This window comes from Juglans regia, chromosome 13 (genome assembly GCF_001411555.2).
Source record: "Juglans regia cultivar Chandler chromosome 13, Walnut 2.0, whole genome shotgun sequence".
In the NCBI taxonomy this organism is placed as follows: domain Eukaryota; kingdom Viridiplantae; phylum Streptophyta; class Magnoliopsida; order Fagales; family Juglandaceae; genus Juglans; species Juglans regia.
Window position 1 is genome coordinate 15815205 of NC_049913.1, and position 20532 is coordinate 15835736.

General features: G+C 34.8%; 1 protein-coding gene across 1 annotated transcript; it reads right to left on the reverse strand.

Annotated features, from left to right (window-relative positions):
* Positions 1-13880: 13880 nt before the first annotated feature.
* LOC109013692 (carbonic anhydrase 2-like) lies at positions 13881-19279 on the reverse strand. Its single transcript, XM_018995869.2, has 9 exons — positions 19029-19279; positions 18448-18509; positions 18009-18149; positions 17471-17519; positions 16667-16783; positions 16058-16111; positions 15689-15774; positions 14592-14697; positions 13881-14293 (listed from the first exon to the last, which is right to left on the reverse strand). Exons 2-9 carry the CDS (start codon positions 18498-18500, stop codon positions 14126-14128), a joined length of 774 nt encoding a protein of 257 aa, XP_018851414.1. The 5' UTR covers positions 18501-18509; positions 19029-19279; the 3' UTR covers positions 13881-14125.
* Positions 19280-20532: the final 1253 nt, after the last annotated feature.

Genomic DNA, 20532 nt, shown 5'->3' on the forward strand with positions numbered 1-20532 from the left:
TCTCAATTCATCTCAATATTATTTATTATTATTCAGTAACTTTAACTTATAAATCTTACTATTATTCATAACACATCTCATTATTATTTACAATCTATCTCAACTCATCTCTAAATCTAAACGACACGTAAACAAAATGAAAGTCATCCATTTCTTCTTAAAAATAAAAATTAAAATAAACTTGTATCTTGCAAATTCTACTGCACATGATGGTCAATATTCCGAGTTGTCTGCTCCTCATCCTTTCATTTGTTATTTCCCGATTTATTTGGCAAATCTACAGGTAGAGAAATCCTCCCAGCTGTCAATCAATAAAGTACCCTTTCGGATAAAACTTCCCTTTTAAAAAAAAAAAAAAAAACTGAAATAACGTTCAAAGGATCAGAACCTACATTTGTGGAGAAGACCACATTGGATGCTTAGCCTGCAATAAGTGTTCATATTATTTCACATTATTTCTGTACGTAAATGAGACGGTGAAACATATTATATACATGAGTCCAAAAAAGAGGACAAAAATAAAACGCTTTCAATAAGGTAGTAAATATTATTGCTGACATTCATTTGATGACTCTCTGTGTGCACTGTGTAGGTGGTCGCTGATTGCGGGGAGAGTGCCAGGTAGAACTGACAACCAAGTAAAAAACCACTGGAACACCCATTTGTGCAAGAAGCTGGGCATCAAAAACCCAAATAAAAAAGTTGTGGGTACTTCCAAAAAAACACACCCTGCTCTTTTTCATCGGGTGGAAGACTCTCAATTGATCCAAACACTCCACAGCACTGATTCTTTGGACTCTAAGCTTTGTCACGATGGTGATGATCATGATCATACCAAATTGATGGAAGTGATGGAAAGTGAAAACCTTTGTACTCCCGGTACTGATGCACTATCTAATAATGGAGAATCGCAATGGATGATGAGCAAGCACTTTGCTGAATTATCGCCTTTGTTTCCGGTTGATTATCAACCAAATCTGGAGGGCCCAGGCTTCCTAGAGTTTCTAGATGGGTTCCCTCTTGACCTAACATGGCAAAGCCTCTGAGCGTTTTTTGTTTGTTAATCTTTCTTTGGTTAATGAATAATAGTCCTTTGCCATTAATGGCCATCGACATGATCACGATTTTAACATACCTTACTTATAGGTCTTTAATTATTTTCTTTGGTATAATTGATCTTTGGAGATCAGACTAGGTAATTAGCAGCTACTAATGTTGACAAAACATGAGCTATTCCAGCACCACTCCCCTACTTTTGTCCTATGTTACAAAAATGCAAGTGGTAAGGGAAAAAGAAGAAAGACAGAGTAAGGCTATGTTTTGATATTAGTATCTCAAATCATTTATGAATAGTAATGAATAATTTTGTTCTCAAACATATCCTAAGACTGCTTTAGGCCTTTTTTGGATAATGAGTTGATCTTAATTCATCTTATTCCATCTAATCATTATAATTTTTTCAAACTTTTAAACAAAATACAATAAATAATTCAACTTTTTCAGATCTCAAAATAAAAATTATATTAAAAAACTATATTCTAACAATATTTTAGCCTCATTTAGTTTCACAGACGAGATGAGATTAAATTTAAATAAAATATTGTTAAAATATAATTTTTTAATATAATTTTTATTTTAGGATTTGGAAAAGTTGAATTGTTTATTGTATTTTGTGTGAGAGTTTGAAAAAATTGTAATGATGAGATGAGATGAGATGAGACGAGATGAGATGGTTTGTACAACCAAACAAGGTATTCAACTTTCAACTCTCATCTATTCTCATTTCAACTTAACTTGCTATCCAAACCTCCCTAACCGAGTAATATTAAAGTATAAGTAAAGAGTAATACCAGATACAATTATGAGATGTACAAGTCCACTCCCTTTAAAACAAAATAAACAGACAATTAATCACAGGATATAAAATTTACGTGATTCAACAACGTGCCTACATACACAGAGCTATAGAGGATTTTATTTTCTTGAGGAATTTCAAAGTACATTGTGGGGCGAAATTACAATGTTCAGAACGGTCATACTGTCTATAACATGCATATATATAGGGTTACATGGCATAAACACTAATTTTTTACTTATTGTGTTATTCACTTGAGCGAGGTGTTGAGCGAGCCTCATGCGAACGTATTGCCAGATTTTCACTCGAGCCATGTGACGAGCTCCACTTGAGCGAACTCTTTATTTGGTCTTCGCTCGAGCCAACTAATGAGCGTGCTTCGAGCAAACTTTTTGTCTTATATTTGCTCGAGCACTATATTGAGCGAGAGTCGAGTGAACTCTCCAGCTTGCTCCGCTCAAGTCATGAACCAGGCTCCACAAAATCCAGCACATTTAATTAAGTATTCCATGTTTTGAGCTTACTCATTAAGAAAAAGTCTCGTGAAAAGAATATTAAAAATATAATACAAATAATAAAATATACATATTCTCAAAGTTGGCGAGACAAGTGGTGATTTTCATATTGTGTTATAGTATAGGTCTTGAGTCTAACACTAACTCTATAATTTTTTTATTAATTAAATATTTCATGTAATAGACTCACTTATTAAAGAAGAGTCTATCTTACATGTGAGAAGAGTGTTAAGTATATATAAATAATTTTAGATAAGTGATGATTTAACATTACAAAATTCAAAATGGATAAGTTTACTTTGTGAGATATGGATTTTAGAGAGGAAGAAATGAAAAGAAAAGGAGATAGGTGTGATCAGGACGTTGCTACATTGAGCCATTGACCCTTGCGGGCCTTGCCTTGCATGCATAAAGTTAGTGGGGCTGGCTTGGAACGGCGATCGGCGACAATTGCTCACGGGTTAGTTGTCACGCACAGGAAAGTCGTCGTGGCTTATGTTTGGTTGAAAAGGGTACACACAGGATCACAATATACAGCAGATTTAAGAGGAATTAATGATTATCAAATGATGACAAAATAATTTGGAGCAGTGACATCACGCTTGAGCCATTTGACCCTCGCCAGCAGAAAGGTGCAGTTTGGATCCTCTACCAAAATGGCTGTCTCACTTCACGTGATTAGGAACAATAATTTAAGGGATAGGGCTGGCATGATCAGGACTGAATGGTCGTTTTGTATTTAGCTCCCATTACCAAAACAAAAATATTCATGTATTGTCTTAATTTATACTGTGCAGGACTGAGTTGGACGCCACTTGATCTCTCATGACTAGTTCTACTGATCATAGAACTATATAGAACTATATAGAATAATAGAACGTTGAAAAAAGCAATCGAATGACTTTTTTTTATTTTTTATTTTTTATTTTATAATGATTAAAGAATTATTTTTTTAATGAGTTTATAATTCTTTTTAAATATTTAAATGAGTATAAAAAATGTTATAGAGAAAGGAACAACTTTTTTTTTACACCATTCGGTACAAAAATTCAGCGAGAATCTCGGTAGTCCTAACACCACTCGATTCTGATAGTGTTGATGCCACATTTGTTTGTACAGTCATGACAAAATCTATACATACATATATATATATATATATACACACTAGTAGTAGCTAACGTCCAACCTATGTTTGTCTAATTTAGTTAATTAAGAATATTATTATATTTAAATTATATTAAAATTTTAATTATTTATATAGTTTTATTTTTTAAAAAATATTTAACAAAATTAAATCATTTATTTAATGATAAAATATTAGTATTTTATAAATTAAATTTTATAATTTATTTATGATATGATATTTATATATTAATTATCTATTTTAAATTAATTTAAATCAATATTTAAATTTTTACCATTGAATCAAATTTGAAAACTTATGACAAAAAGTTAGATTTAAATTCCCAAAACTTTCATTTTCCCCCTCACTTTCCCTTTCTCCCTCTCTCTCATTCTACTCATAAAAAAAGTTACAAATTTGACTAAATTTTTTTTTTCCTTTTAGCCAATCACTCATTAATTGAAATCTACATTAAATTAACTATCACATACTCTATAATAATAAAATATTATTATTCTTTATTATTAATATTTCTTTAATTAAATTATATAGATCAACATTACTTATATTATAATTTGTTGATAAAATTATTACATTATGATTTACGTTGAATGATACATGATGGATTCTTTAAACTGTCATCGGTGAGCTATTGAAAGAAAATAAAGAAATTGAAAAATTTTGTACTTTCTGTCATATCCTACACTCTCTTACCCTAAAAGAAATATCTTACATCCACAAAAGAGTTTTACCGAAATTCTTTATTGAACATTATAAATCTTTTTTTTTATTTTTTTTTTATTTTCTTTCACTATTTTTTTAAACTATTTAAATATTTTTTTTAAAAAAAACACATATTCATTTAAAAACATTTATTTAATCATTAAGTAAAAATAAAATTAAAAAAAAATCCGTAAAGGATTTCGGTAGACATGTTACGTGGGCATAGTGTTTTCCTTCATCAAAACCCAAGATTGGCACACTATTTCTCCCTCACGCCACCTCTTCTCAGCCATCTATCGCCACACGTCGACGGTACCACGAAATGTACAGTAATATGATTTTTTAAATAAAATTAATTAGTCAATAATTTAATGCACAAGAGCAGAAAAATAAATTTTAACAAGCATTATAATGATAACAAAACGTTGCAGTAATATGAGTAATATGAAAATTAAAAGATTTTGGATATTCTAGCAATAGTTTTCTTAACAAAATATATGAATTGTAGTATTCAACCACACTACTCAATAATCCAGGGAGCACTGAAAAAATACAAAGTCTTTTATTTCTATATTGCTCTCATATTTTTTATCATTAAAGTAAGTCTCTTCTATTTTGGTAACTCTAAAAATATTATAATGGTAGAAAATTATTTTATCTAAATAATTTTAATTAATTAAGAATATTATGAGATTTAAATTATATTAAAAATTCTAATTATTTATATAGTTTTATTCTCTTAAAAATATTTAAAAAAAAACTCTATCATTTATTTAATAATGAAATATTAGTATTTTATAAATTAAAGTTGAATTTATATTTTAATTATCTATTTTAAGTTAGTTTATTTTTAATGTTTTAACCTTTACTGTTGGATCAATTTTAGAGATTCAATATGAAGGGTTGAGATTTAAATCCCAAACCCTAACTTTTATGCTCATTTTTTCCTCTTCCCTCTCTCTCCTCTCTCCCTCCAGCCGCACACCTCTCTCCCTCTCGATCTCTCTTCTCCTCGGCTCCTCCAAGGGCCACTGGCCTCCATTACCGCTCCACCACCAAGCTCAGTCACCGGCAACCTTCCCCACACCGATCTCGTCCCCACAAACCTCCCTCTCCGCTTTAAACAGAAGACAAAAGCTCTCTCTTCCTCTACACACATGGGTTCTCTCCATGTAGTGCCTCCATTAGCCACCCTTACGGCAACTCACCACCACCACCACCACCACCACCAGCCTCATCCTTCACCGGGCAACCAAACTCTACCGTCGAAGCCCCTTGGCAACTCCTCCCTTTGCCGCACGCGAGCAACCCAAAATGGGTCTCAACGCGCGGGTTCTCCACCCTTGCGCCACCGCGACTCAGCCCCTGCTCCACCAAGCACCACCACCGAGTTTCCCTCACACTGTGGACCACTTCTATGGAACTCACCACCCGTAACTCCTTCCTAGCCCCACCATATAGAGCCTCTACAAGCACGGGTTTCTCCCCGTACCGCCACTGTTAGCCAAGGCCACGCCACCGTACCACCACGACGGCCTAGATCCGCCGCCTACAGCCCACGACGCCACTACCAGCCTTCCACGGCACCTCCCCTACTCCTCCATGCCCAGCCCTCTACCTCTCCCATTTTGTGATTTTGTAAATTTGTAAATTTTTTGATTTTGTGATTTTGTAGAATTAGGATAATTTACGGTGAGTTTGTGAATATCTACGGTGATTTTGAGATGATTTCGGTGAGTTTAGTTTGTGCTTACTATGATTTTGTGATTTGTTGTTGTGATTTTGTGTGGTGATTGTGTGATCTGTTGTAGTGATTTTATGAATTGTTGTAGTGATTTTGTGGGATTTTGCGAAGAATATTGGTTTGAGGATGAAGAGAGGGATGGAGAAGAAAAGTAAAATAAGAGTACTGTTCGTTACTGTTCATTCGCGATAGATGTTTTTAAGTATAAGGAGATATAAGTAATTCTACATACAACCGTGAAATGCGTAAACGCCGCGTAATCGCTTTGAAGAAGAGTGGGATCCACTATTAAAAAATTAATTTTTTTCATGTGGATCCTATGTTTTATTCATTTTTTTCAAAACGATTACGCGACGGTTGCACAATTTACAGTTGTAAATATCTTTTCTCTATATATATATTAAGGTGTCGGCAAAAGAAAACATGAGGTTTTTATTTGGTTTTTTACAAGTTTTATGAAACTGAACCTTTTTGAGTATTAGGAAAGAGCTTTGTTGTTTATCATCTTTACACAACATATTATATTTATTTTTATGTTTTATTTTTTAAAATAATTTTATTCTTTTTAAATTAATTGAATTTTTTTATTTATTATCTATACATTACATATTTGATAAGAGAAAAAATTAAAAATATATGATGTGTATAGTCAAATAAATTACAGAGCAAGAAAAAAAATATCCTAAAACCATCTCTTCTTGCAAAACAAATAGTACTCTGCATGTGGTCCCATTCCCAATTATACATTAAAGAGGCATAAATAATAATATATAATATGAGGACTGAGAACACCAACTCATCATCTACAATTAATATAATCACAACTTTCTAATATAATAATAGTATAGAGAGGTTTACTTGAAAGAATTATTTTCATGGTTTGGCTTTTAAAAACCCTAGACTTTTACATTTTGCGCCCATCCTTTTAGTTATTTCATTACCAGTGTCAGTCCCATTAATACTGCTCATGCCACATAAACATAAACTTCACGTCGGTACTAATTAGAGTTCACATGAGCTCTAGAAACTAAGATTACTAGTAATGGTATAATCAATACAAATCAATATTTAGCTAACAACTAAGTGGTATTAAAGACTCACCTAATTGGGATTAAAAAAGTATCCTCTCTGGCTCTCGAGCAAAGGTGGAGTTTTGAGAGGAAAAGTTTGTTGTGAGGCAATTACGACTGTCTGTAAGGGAATCTTGCTGATACACGACGGCTGCACTGGGGGGATGCATGGAGGTACTGGAGGACATGTATAAGAAACTCCTTCTGATGGAGGAGGAGAGCTCTTTGATAGAGCTTGGAGGAATGGAGAAAATGATGAGTGAGAAAGGGGAAAAGAGTCATGTTGGGAAAATTTGGTTGGATAGGCGGATTGGGAAAGAGTTTGTGGAGACTACGATGGCAAAAGTTTGGAGGGTGAGCAAACCGGCAAAGTTCCAGGAGATCGGGGTCAGTATATTTATCATTTCTTTCTCAAATCTAGCAGATAAGGTTAGAGTGTTAGAGGAGCGTCCATGGTTATTTGATAACCATCTCTTCACACTCAAACTATTTGATGGTTTGGTGCAAGCACAATCTCTTGTGTTTGAGACTGAGGTGTTTTGGGTACAAATGTTGAACTTACCACTGGGAAGTATGAGTAAAGAATGTGGAAAAAAGATTGGGAGTTCGGTGGGAAGGGTACTAGAGGTCAATGTCCCGGAAGATGATATTGGCTGGGGCAACTCGTTGACAGTAAGGATTGAGATCCCAATCAAACAAGCTATTACTAGAGGCCGAATGGTTGCTGTGGAAGGTAAGAAAGTTTGGGTTAATTTTAAATATGAAAAGTTACCTCGATTGTGTTTTGATTGTGGATGTATGATTCATGGCGATTTTGGTTGTGGTAAGAATAGGGTGGGAATGGAGAAGGGGCCTCAATATGGGGTATGGTTGCATGCTAAAAAAAAGTTCTAAGGGAGGTTTCTGGAGGAATGATCCCTCTCGAGGGAATAGACCTGGGGAAAAACAAAATAATAGAGAAAGTGATGATGAGAGTGACATAAAAGGGAAGGGGGAGGGAGTAGTAATGGAGAGGGAAGGGGAAATACAGCTATCGAAAGAGGGGGGACAATAAATGAAGAGAACTCTTTAGTAAAAAATAGAGAAGAGGAGGGGGAGAGGGAGGTGATGAGTTCTATACTTTCAGGGGAGTTACTGGAGAATCAGAATGAAGGTGATGAGGGGAAGGGTGATAAGGAGGGGAAGGGTGATAAGGAAGGGTTTTTCCATCAAACTAATGAGCTTGTAAAAGTGGATGAAAATAGTAGTTATGGGGGGAGATGGAAGAAGAGGGCTAGGGAAAAAAGTGTGAATGTTATAGCTAGAATACAGAAGATGACGAAGAGAAAGCTACAAGGTGAGGGTTTGAAAGAGGATGTGAAAAAAATAAAAATAGAGAAAGGGGGGGGAGTCATGAGGAAGCAACCTATGTATTGGTGGAGGCTGTGAGGTAGCCCCGCCAACAGCCATGAAAATCTTAAGTTGGAACTGTTGGGGGGCTTGGCAACCCCCGAATAGTTCAATCCCTTTATGTAACAGTAAGAGACATGCGGCCAGACATTATATTTTCAATGGAAACTAGAATGACATTGAATAAAGGTGCATTGGCACTGAGAAAGTTGGGATTTGAAGGATAAGTGGGGGTGGACTCGAGGGGTCAAAGTGGAGGTCTTCTTCTATTGTGGAGGTCAGAGGAGATGGTAAGTTCAATTAATTTTTCTTGCAGGCATATTAACAGTTGGATTGATGAAGGGGAGGGGGGAAGTAAATGGTTACTCACGGCATTTTATGGCCATTCGGATTCAAATAAAAGACAAGACTCATGGGATTTACTTTCATCTTTAATCCTGGAAGGCATAAGGGGTGGTTGGTGATAGGGGACTTTAATGAAATAGTGAGTAATAATGAGAAAGAAGGGGGGAGGGATAAAAGGGAGGATCAAATGGATGGTTTCATAAGGGTTCTTGAGGATAGGTGTTTGACTGACTTGGGTTAGAGGGGTAGCAAATTTACATGGTGCAATGGACATGAAAGGGAGTCCCTCATTAGAGAAATGCTAGATCGGGCTGTAGTAAACCACTGTTGGAGAAATAAAAATGTTCAAGGCAGGGTGGATATTTTGGCAGCTGTGTGCTCAGATCATTGCCCTCTATTGTTGTCTTTCAACAGAAATGTTAATAAAGAAGGTTATCGAAGGGGCCATTGTTTCAAGTGTGAATTAAGCTGGGATTTGGTGGAGGGTTGCAGAGAGGTTATCAAAGAAGTATGGGAGTGGGAAAGAAGACAGATGAGACCACAAGAGATATTACTCAACAAACTGTTAAGGTGCAGGGGGGCTTTGAGTCAGTGGAGTAAAAGGATTTTTAAGGGGAGAACTCAAAAGCTGAAAGAAAAAATGGAAGAATTAAAAAAGTTGCATGAGGGTGAAGGCTCTTCACAGATGTCTCTAATAAAAGCAAAGGGTAAGGAAGTGGAGGGATTGTTGGAACAAGAAAATCTGAAATGGAAGGTTAGAGCAAAGAAACATTAGCTGCAACAGGAAGACAGAAACACTAGGTATTTTCATACATGTGCTTCTCAGAAGAGGAGAAAAAATGCAATCGTGCAAATTAAAGATGAGGAAGGAGAGAGGTACAGGGTGAGGAGCAAATTGAGGGGGTTCTTAATGGGTATTTCAGATGGATTTATACTTCCTCTAATCCTACAATTGAGCAGGTGGAAAATTGTATGCAGGGGTTAGAGCAAAAAATTGATGAAGAAAAAAGGAGAAAGTTAAAAAAATAGTTTCTACCAGAAGAGGTGGAGAGGGCTTTGAAACAGATATCAGCTTTAAAGTCGCCAGGTACCTATGGGTTTGTAGTGGGTTTCTATAATAACCATTGGGAGGTGGTGGGGAAGAAGACTTGTGCAGCTGTGTTAGAGTTTTTAAATGGAGGGGAAATGAGTGTTGGCATTAACCATACACTGATTGCTCTAGTCTCCAAGGTTAAAACACCAAGCTCAGTAAGGGAATATAGACCAATCAACCTCTGCAATGTCTCTTATAAGCTGATTTCCAAGGTGATAGCAAATAGGATGAAAGAGGTATTGCAAGGGTTTATTTCTCTAAATCAGAGTGCCTTCATCCTTGGAAGATTAATTTTCGATAATATAATGATTGCTTATGAGTTGCTGCACTCCATGAAAACAAGGAAAAAAGGGAGAGTAGGGTGCATGGTAGTGAAATTGGATATGGCAAAGGCCTATGACAGAGTAGAGTGGGATTGGGGTTTGGAGAGAGGATGACAAAGTTGATAATGGACTGTGTTAACTCAGTTACCTATCAAGTCTTCTTTAATGGAAAACCTGGTCAGCTGATAAAACATTCTCGGGGTCTTAGGCAAGGGGACCCTTTGTCCCCTTACCTAGGGTCCCCTTGCCTGTTTTTGATTTGTACTGATGGCTTAAGCCATTTGTTGAATAGAGCAGCTCAAGAGGGGCATATCAAAGGAGTTTCAGCAATTAGAGGGGGAACGAAGGTCAATCATCTCATGTTTGCAGATGATTGTGTAATTTTTTGTAGGGCTATAACAGAAGAATGGAGAAGAGTTGGTTGCATCTTGGGCAGCTATGAATTGGCATCAGGTCAAACCCTTAACAAACAGAAAACAACCATCATGTTCAGTTCAAATACTAAGAGATTAGTGAAGGATGAGGTGGTAAAGGAGATAGGTGCAATGGGGTGTGATAATTATGAAAGATATCTTGGACTTCCAGCAATGGTGGGGAGAGCCAAGTATAAAACCTTCCAAGGTATTAAGGAAAGAGTTTGGCAAAAGATTCAAAATTGGAAAAATATTTTCTTATCCAAAGCTGGGAAAGAGATAATGATTAAAGTAGTTCTTCAAGCTATCACAACATACTCAATAAGTGTATTTAGACTGTCAAAAAAGCTGTGTAATGACCTTGAAGTTATTATGGCAAGATTCTAGTAGAAATAAGGGAAGAAAGAATCGGGTATTCATTGGAAGAGTTGAGAAAAATTGGAGGAGTAAAAAAACAGTGGGAGGTCTTGGTTTCAGGGATATGGAGGTATTTAATAAAGCTATGTTGGCAAAACAGGGGTGGAGACTCATGAAAAGGGAGAATTCTCTTGAATCAAAAATTTTTAAAGAGAAGTATTTCAAGGATTCCAAGTATACTGATGCAAAATCGAGTATGATGCCTTCCCATATATGGAGAAGCTTGTGGTCAGTGCAGGAGGTAGTGAAGAATTGGGAGAGATGGAGGGTAGGGGATGGGATGGGAAGGATATAAGGATTTGGGGTAAATATGGTTGCCTAGGCAAATTTCTTTTTCTGTCCAATCTCTTGTAAGTTTGCTTAGCCCCGATGCAAAGGTTTGTGAACTGATTGATGAGGAAAAGATGGAGTGGAAAACTGAGTTGATTAGTGACATTTTCAGTGTAGAAGAGGCAACTATAATTTGTGCTATCCCTCTAAGTCGAAGGGGAGGAGGTGATAAACAGATTTGGGGCCTAACTAAGGATGGCAAGTACTCTTAACAGTACTCTCTTAAAAGTACTTACCATGCTGAGAACCAAAAATTAAAAGACAGAAAAGGGCAAGCTTCAAGTATTCAAGGGGATAAGGAGAGATGGAGGAATGTATGGCAGCTAACAGTGCCAGGGGGATGGAAGCATATGATTTGGAAAGCTTTGCATAACATTTTACCCACCAAACTGAACCTATCTAGAAAAAGAGTTATTGATGATCCAAGGTGTCCAATCTGCTTGCAAGGAGAAGAATCAGTAGTCCATGTTTTGTGGACCTGTCCAGCCTCTTCAGATGTGTGGGCATAAAAGGGTAGCTCATTGCAAAAATGGAACTTAGAGACGGGTGATTTCAAGGAGCTGTGGTTGAAAATGGTTGAGGACCTGCCTCAATCAGAGTTAGAAAGAGGAGTGGCTATAATGCACTCGATTTGGACTAGAAGAAATAAATGGGTTTTTGACAGCAGCTTCTCTAGCTCCAATAGTGTCATGAGAAAGGCTCTAGTCAATTTAGATGAATTCCAAGAAGCACAAAGAGAGAGCAAATCAGGTGGGAGGAAGATGAGACAGACTCAACAGAGAACACCATGGCAAAAACCTGAGGAATCGAGTGTCAAAGTGAACTTTGATGCGACACTGGATCAAAATAAAAATATTATGGGAGCAGGGGTGGTAATAAGGGACTGTAAGGGAGATATGCTGGTATCTTTATGTGCTCAATTCAAGTATGTTACTTTTCCTTTCACAGCAGAATGTAAAGCTTTGGGAAGGGCTGTAGAACTGTGCAAGGAGTTGGGTTTCTACAATGTATGGTTTGAAGGGGATGCAAAGAGGGTGGTGGATGGGGTGAATAAGGAAGAGGAGGATGAATCATGGGAGGGTCAAGTGGTGGGGGATCTGCAGAAGGAACTTAGAAGTTGCAGAGGGTGGAAACTGAGTTTTGCTCATAGAGATTGTAATGAAGTGGCACATAACCTTGCAAAGCTAGGATTGTCTATAGAATTGGAAAGGGTGTGGATGGAATGTGTCCCACCTGAGATTGTTCAGAAAGTTGTATATGACAAACATTGTAATCAGTTGAATACTTAATGAAAAGGAAACATACAAAGGTTTATTTAAAAAAAAAAAATATTTAGCTAACAATTCCATTACATCTACTGCATTGGAAGAGCTAAATGCAAATTTTTTACTTATATGCTACGGTGTTTCTACATATTTGGATATGTATTGTTCACCATCTATTGATTATTTTATCACTTAATTATCTCCTTCCTCCCACTTGCTCTTTCTCTCAATAGAAGGCAAAAAAATAATTATATTATTGATTAACATATGGTTAGTATAATTGTAAAATAATAATAATTGATTTAGAAAAAAAATTATTATTATTATTAAAAAATAATATCTTATTATTATTTTGATTAATAGATGGATAATCCAATATGTAAAGAAGTTTAAACTCCTGGGAAACTGCTGAATTGGCTGATCCGGTCTATTTATATTATTTTTGAATATATGTATATAATACGGCGCAGTTTCACTTAAATGCATGAAACAACGTCGTTTTAAGGCCTGGAAGTTAAAAAAAAAATCTATAATAGAATGGCGTTGTTTGGCGTTTCAAAATGAATTAATAACCCCCCAAGCCAAACGCCAACAAATTCCTTTAAAAGTAACCCCGAACCTCAAACATAAAAGTGGTCAGAAATTAAGCTCAATGACCCTATACCTCAGCACTAGAAGTACCAAAACTTGGTAGGCCTAAGTCCGTGTATTCATTACAAAAATTGGGATCCAACATGAAATGAGGAAGAGTCGGGCTACTTTGCCGCTTACAGAGTAGCCGCTTAAGTTAATCGTTTATAGTTTTTTTTTAATTTTTTCTTTCACATTTTTTAATATATTTAAATATTTTAAAAAAATAAAAAATTATCTCAATACACTTAAAATTACTTCTTTAATCGTTAAGTAAAAAAAAAAAAAAAATTTGTCAAGTAGTCAAATTGAGCTTTACAATTGGGAGGCAAAGTAGTTTTTTTCAATGAGGAAAAGCCCAAACCACACACTTCCGGTTTGATGAAGTATCCTAGTTCTCAAGTTCCATTTACTACAAAATTGGGCCGAACCATTCCAACGTACCTTAGCTACTGACACAAACTAGAACCGCTGCTTCGGTATACATATAATTTCTTGAATCAAGGACGGAGTTGTCTAGTTTGGATTTAGATGCATTCGAATTTCCTTGCCTAATTTTAAGGTGAAATTCAGCGAGAGAACCACGCAATGTATGGGACCTACATCATTTGATGTTGCTCGAAACATTCCACTACCAATGTTAGATGCTATAGAATTCAAAAGTTTTAAGATTATAAACCAATCCGATACATGTTCGAGAACACCTCAATAATTAAACAACGTCTATATGGTTCATAGACATTATTATTCAGGCAAGATAACAACTAGATGGTAATACCTTATTGTTATTTTCCAGTTGTCATCAACATTAATTTACAGCATTTTTCAGTTGTGACCAACATTAATTTACAACAACCTGCGAGCTGAGGATGACAATATATACCAGATGCTCATGCAGACGACAGGGAGGGTATAATTTTGAAGTCAAGATCCCAGAGGTCGAAAGTTCCTTTGATAAAATCGTAGTGTGCACCCTTGAGAGCTACTGTCTGCTTCACCACACCATCCCTCACAAAAGGATATGTCAACAAGTTTCCGAGTGATACATTCACAGCCTCCTGCATTAGTGTAACAAAATATGCCATTCATCTTTAGGATCAAGTTCATTTACTTTCGACCCAAACAACCCTAATCTTACTTATAAACATGACAAGTAGATCTTTGAGTGGTTTGATTTGCATTTACTGCTTGGTGAGTCACAAATATTTAATCCGAAATAACTGGTGCACGGAGAGTTTTCCAATTGACTGTGCAAAATACATGCAATTTGTAATCCCCGATCGATGGATCTTACTCTACATATCATTTGAATGTAATTATTTAAGATGATGATACTTGGTGTGTGGAGTAATTTACCTTCTCGCAGTTGGTGCACTGCTCATGGAAACTTAACTCACTGTACTCTGCCTTGACCTTGGTCTTTGCGGGGGAACAGATTTTGACCCAATTTTCGATGAATTCACTGCAAGTTCAATTCACAGAAAGGAAGACATTCAAGTACACTCGAGTTTTTGCCCCCCCATGATTTTTTCTTTTATTTTTTACTCATATAGTTCTTAATTGGTAGCTAGCATTAATGCACGCAAAGGGAAGTTATGGATTTTCTCTTATGCATTAAGGTTGATAGATCGTCATTACTTCTTATTGGTGAGAGGAAAACAACAAATATATATATAAACAGTTCAATGCATAGTGGATTAGATCCAATTTCAACAATGGCCAATCCGAATGACGCCCGACCTAAAGAGTAAACAGATAAACCTATCCCCATTAGGTACTGTAATCGAAATCTTTTTAATAAAGCGAGATTAAGACCCACCCATGCATCGCGAATTCCTTTCAAGTTGACATGGAAAGACATAATAATGGGATTGGAGAAAACTTGGAAGAAAGCTCCCTTTTTGCTTTATCATACTTTTTTGGATGCCTCCAAGAATATGGCACCACTTGGAATCAAATACTCCTATTTCTTTTCTCTATCAAACTAACCAGTTCTCACCTCTTAACATTCAGCTAGGCAATTAGAAACTGATTTGTTTGACACTCTTCAACAATAATAACAATAATATTAAGATGGGTGCAATAACATCACATGTGAGAGGTGAGATCTAATTATGGATCGAAGTTCTCAAAAGCCAATAACCAAAATGTTTTTTTTTCCCTCCTGATTAGCGGCAAAGAACACAAGCTAGCTGATCTTGATGTCAGCATGAAAGAAGAGTACTTAGTCTCGTTTGTTTTTACAGATGAGATAAGTTGAGATTAAAATTAAAAAATTGAATAAAATATTGTTAGAATATATTTTTTTAATATTATTTTTATTTTAAAATTTGAAAAAGTTGAATTGTTTATTTTATTTTATATTTAAATTTGAAAAAATTATAATGATTAAATGAGATGAAATAAGATAAATTGAGAAGTTTTCTAAAAACAAACTAAGCTTAATTGCGTACCTGGCAATGGTCCCATCGTCTGGGATAGACATGAGCCCCTTTATACCACCACAGCAGCTGTGTCCAATGATCACGATATTTTCCACCTGAAATTCATTCTCTTGTTAATCCAATATCAGAATAAAGAGTCAACGCATATGCATTAGTGATTAGTGGGTGTGGGGAATGCTATGTGTGTGTGTGTATATATATATATATATATAGCTCAATGCCTAGAAGACATATATAACGTTGCTAGCTTGGCCCCCACAAAGGTCTCCCTTTGCTTTGCCAGAAGAGCAACTACCACTAAATAAAAGGAAGTCTAGATTACGCGTACGAATAAAGTTCGGACAGCAAAAAGAAGTGTGGCCATTTATATATTTTCACCTTCAGATGCAACACTGCATATTCAATGGCCGCCCCCACTCCTGAGTACTTTGTCTGCACCATCCAGAACCAGTCAACCATACAAATTTAATCCAAAAGTACCAAAAGCTTAAAATAAATATATAGATTATGATTTACATGTTAAACTATATAAAAGAAATTGCAACACTAAGCATCTAACCACAAGCATAAATCAAAATTAAGCAAGTGACAAAAATCTTGATAGTTATGTTCATATATATATATATATATATTTTTTATAAAAATGATCGCAACTAAAAACAAAATTTGAAGAATTGATTATATGAAAAGTTCTTCTCATCAGTTACTATTCACTATCTCACACCCTACACTCTATGAAAAACACATTTAGATCTTATGAATAAAAATATTATAAATATAAAATATAAAAATAAATAATAACTGATGATAGAATTTCTATTAGTCATACACTACTCCGTAATTCATAAACCAATTAATGTCGCCAAGTTTGACAAATTTTAAGGAGTAAAAGTCAAGATTTGAATCCATAAACCAATGTAATAAATGAGTTACGAATGCAATGAAAGCAAAAAACAAATGAGTAAGGAAAGTTTTTGGGAGGCAAACCGTGTCGAAGGGCGGGACCATGTTGGCGATGTTTCGTACCACGAAGGCCTCGCCCGGTTGGAAATTCAGGACATGGGAGGGACAAACGCGAGAGTCTGAACATGCAAATACCAGAAACTGCGCGCATGGGCATATATATAATTATGTTTAGCTTCATCGATCCATGTACTGTGTTATTTTATTGTAAACTGATCGATCTAATTCACAAGCTATATATGAATTGGGAAAAGTACAGTACCACCCAAATAGCGTAAACGTCGTGCTTATTGACATGCAACAATAAGATTATGGATGGACGTATATTTTTATTCTTTTACATAACATGTCCCCACTTTAAAACTATTTAATAATTATTTTTACATATATCAATAACTTCATCAATTACATTAATTCAAAATTCGTGAGTCAAGAGTTGAAAGTATTGAAGGAAAGCCGAGCTTAATTTTATATATGAAAAATATTAAATACAATCATAGAGTGTGATATTCAAGAAAAATATTTTATCTACAAAAAAATATTATAAAAATAAATTTACAAATTGACGTGTCTTGATATTGCATGTTAAATTATAAAACAAGTTTTATTATAAAATAAACATAATGTATTATATGAAATTATGTTAATTTATAAATTAATTTTTGTAGAATCTATTTGTGATTATAGCATTTTTCTATATCCAATCACTAAATGGCAGTTTAAAAGTACACAAGATTTTTTGAAAAATAATTGATAAAAGTATGATTATTTTATCAGAATACATTCGTTTAAAAAAAAAAAAACGTTACTCATAATAGTGTGACAAACCTTTGGACTCTGGCCTTTGGCAAGTTCACCGTACAAAGCAGGATTCTTCCTGAAAAGAAGGCATGCCGTCCTCACCATTAATCAGTGTTAAAAAAAAAAAAAAAAAAAGGGAATAATTTACGGATAATCTACAAAACTTTTGGGAATCATCCCCAATTAAATAAGTCTGCACAGCAAATTTCTCTCTGTTACCAGAAACAAATACAATTTTTTTTTTATTATTTTTCTAGAATCTACGAAGGCTTTTGTTCTCCAACAATCCGTGAAATGGTCCTGTCCAAATCATCGAAACCTTTGGCACCTTTATAGTATTTTCGAGAATCATGCTCTTTTGACAACACATATATTAATTAATGTCTTTTCATCACGAGCAATTAAAATTAGTGGACCGCACCGCTACTTTATCCCTATTTATATTGCTTTTAAACAATTATTCAGGCCATTGAAATGGCCTTACCGTACGTATTAATTAAGTGGATGAAATGTTTCGTGGCATATCCAGTAAAAAGGGACATAAAAGTATTTAAAAAGTACGTACTCAAATTTCTCTTTCTTGAAGTGGACGAATCCGGTTTTGATCCTCTCGACCGGATCAAACTGCTTCGAACCGACCGCCTCCAACTCGGCCGTTATCTGCTTGATCCTTGCCGCGGCGACGCCCCCGAGATCAGCTTTCACACTGTAAGCGAAAAGAGTTTTAAAGCTCGGTCAGATTTTCAGACTGGTTAGTTCAAGTGGGACCCGATGTCGTGGACGGCTGATCCAAGCCGTTCATATCGCGGGTCCCACGTGGCAATTTTTAACTACCTCGACGCGGTGTTGCAAGGTTGTCTGAATTTTTTTTATTTTTTTTTTTTGAGCCAGGTTGTCTGAATTATAGGACGGCGACATATATAATTAATTGTCTATTTATCATGTACAGTAGAAACTATGGATTTTTTGGACGAGGAATTGAACGACGAGGGAAAACTGCAAACCTGAGAAGCTTCGAGAGTCCTGCAATGGCCTCCTCGTATGACTCTGTAGCCATGTCTTCCCTCTGCCAATTCCAAAAACCGACATGTCATAATCATTTGATAATCGAAGAAATCAACGAGTTAGAGTCTTTTTGATAAAAAAAGAAGAAGAAGAAATCAAATCGATGGATTTAAAAAAGCTTGGTTATTCATAGAAAAGGAATTCAATGGATTTAGAAGCTACTACACAGAGATTACAAATCAGGCGAAAACGAGAACAATTATGCCGGAAAAATAGATCGGCAGTTAAAACAGTTCACAAAATTTATACAAGAATTCAGCTGAAACAATTATAGCAGGTAGAAAGTCGGTTGACTAGCTTCGGAAACGATCATGGAATTAACAAAAGAAATACAGAATTGTGGGCAATGATCGAGAGATCGAAATCAAATTCCAAGAAGATGCATGATGCAGTACATGGTACAATTTAGTGAGTCTGATCCAGGTTTCAGAAAGACAGACGTCAAAACATGGAGAAGGCGTGAGTAGTTTTGGAGAGGAGATTTGGAAAAAAAAAAAAAAAAAAGAGTATCTGTACGGACCTTTCTCTGTGATTCTTTCTGATCCCTGGTTCTGAGTTTTGGAAGAGAATTAAGGTAAAATTGATCACAAACGCTCCCTTTTTATGGAGCTCCGAGCCCCACCATTTTGATTCCACCACTAGTGGAGGTATGTAAAGCGTGCTAGATAAAGGCCGCAGGCATCGCCCGGCCCCTGCTTATCTTATTGTGAATTTCCTGTTTTGTGGGCGACTAGACGTCCGTTTAATCCGAAGATGACCAGAAAAACTTTTGGGATTTTACATTTCTTGCCTTCAATTATATTCAGTTTGTGTTTTTACCATCAAATTATCAAAGTTTTCATCTTACCTCCAAATTGATTTTATTCATAAATAACAACTTGCTTCGTCCTAAAATTAAAATACTTAACATGGTATGATGTTTTTGGGAAAATTTTAATATAAGAGTTAAAATGATAAGTTTCAAGATTTTAATGATCGAATACAAAAAGAATGAAATTTTGAAAGGGTAAAAATATAATTCTCATTAAAATGAAAAGAGTTATTTTTAGGGGTTGTCTACAAAAATAGGAGCTTTGTTATTCATCATTTCTATACATCATATATCACACTTATTTTTATTTTTTAATTATTCTTTTTAAACTAATTAAATTCTTCCACTCATCATTTATATATTATATATTTGATAAAATAATTAAAAATAAAAAAATTATGTGTTATGTGTAATGTGAGATGATAAATAGAAGAGTAGTGCTACATCTCCCGAGAGATGTAGCCTGAAAATCTACGGAAAAGGCAAAAGGTGTTTTTTTATTTTTTATTTCTTTTATTTCATGTATTTTTTTAATCTATCATAAACATTTTAAAAAAAATAAAAAATTTATAACATCATTAAAAAAATATTTTCTTAATCATTAAGTAAAAAAAAAGCATTCGGGACACAAATTCATAACCCAAATTCAGGTTCCAAAACATTTCTCTAAGGAAAATGCTAAGAGTCCCGCTCCTAGCTCCCGCTGGGAGCTACTGCTTGTATTAATGTGTATTTTTTTAGTTTTTTTTAAATATATTTTTTTAACAATTTTAATTATTTTAAAAAAATTAAAAAATTTATAATATTATTAAAAAATATTTACTTAATCACGAAGTAAAATAAAAAAATTTTATTTTATTTCGTGATTAAGGAAGTATTTTTTAAGAATTTTTTTTTTTATTTTATGATTAAGGAATTGTTTTTTAATAATATTTTTAATTTATTTTTTTAAAATATTTAAAAATATTAAAAATAATTTTATAAAAAATAATTAAAAAAACACATCAAAAAATATATGTTAGAGCCGACAGTAACTCTCAACGGAAGCCGCCGGCTGTGGAGCAGTACTCTTTCTCTAAATAGAATCTTTCCGAAAATAGATTTCATACGGTAGAGGTGGGTGCCAGTTCAGGTCATGGATCATGAATTCAAGACTGACAAAGATAGAAAAGTATCCGGTACACATTCTTTGAACGTAGTTATAGGTAAACTA

Bases quoted from the DNA above. Each gene is read 5' to 3' on its own strand.
- LOC109013692 (XM_018995869.2), bottom strand. From the start codon at position 18,500: ATGGCTACAGAGTCATACGAGGAGGCCATTGCAGGACTCTCGAAGCTT. The intron at 18,150-18,447 runs GTTTGCAGTTTT...TTTCGCTTACAG, and splicing joins GGACTCTCGAAGCTTCTCAG to TGTGAAAGCTGATCTCGGGG. The intron at 16,112-16,666 runs GTTTGCCTCCCA...TGGATGGTGCAG, and splicing joins TGGTCCCGCCCTTCGACACG to ACAAAGTACTCAGGAGTGGG.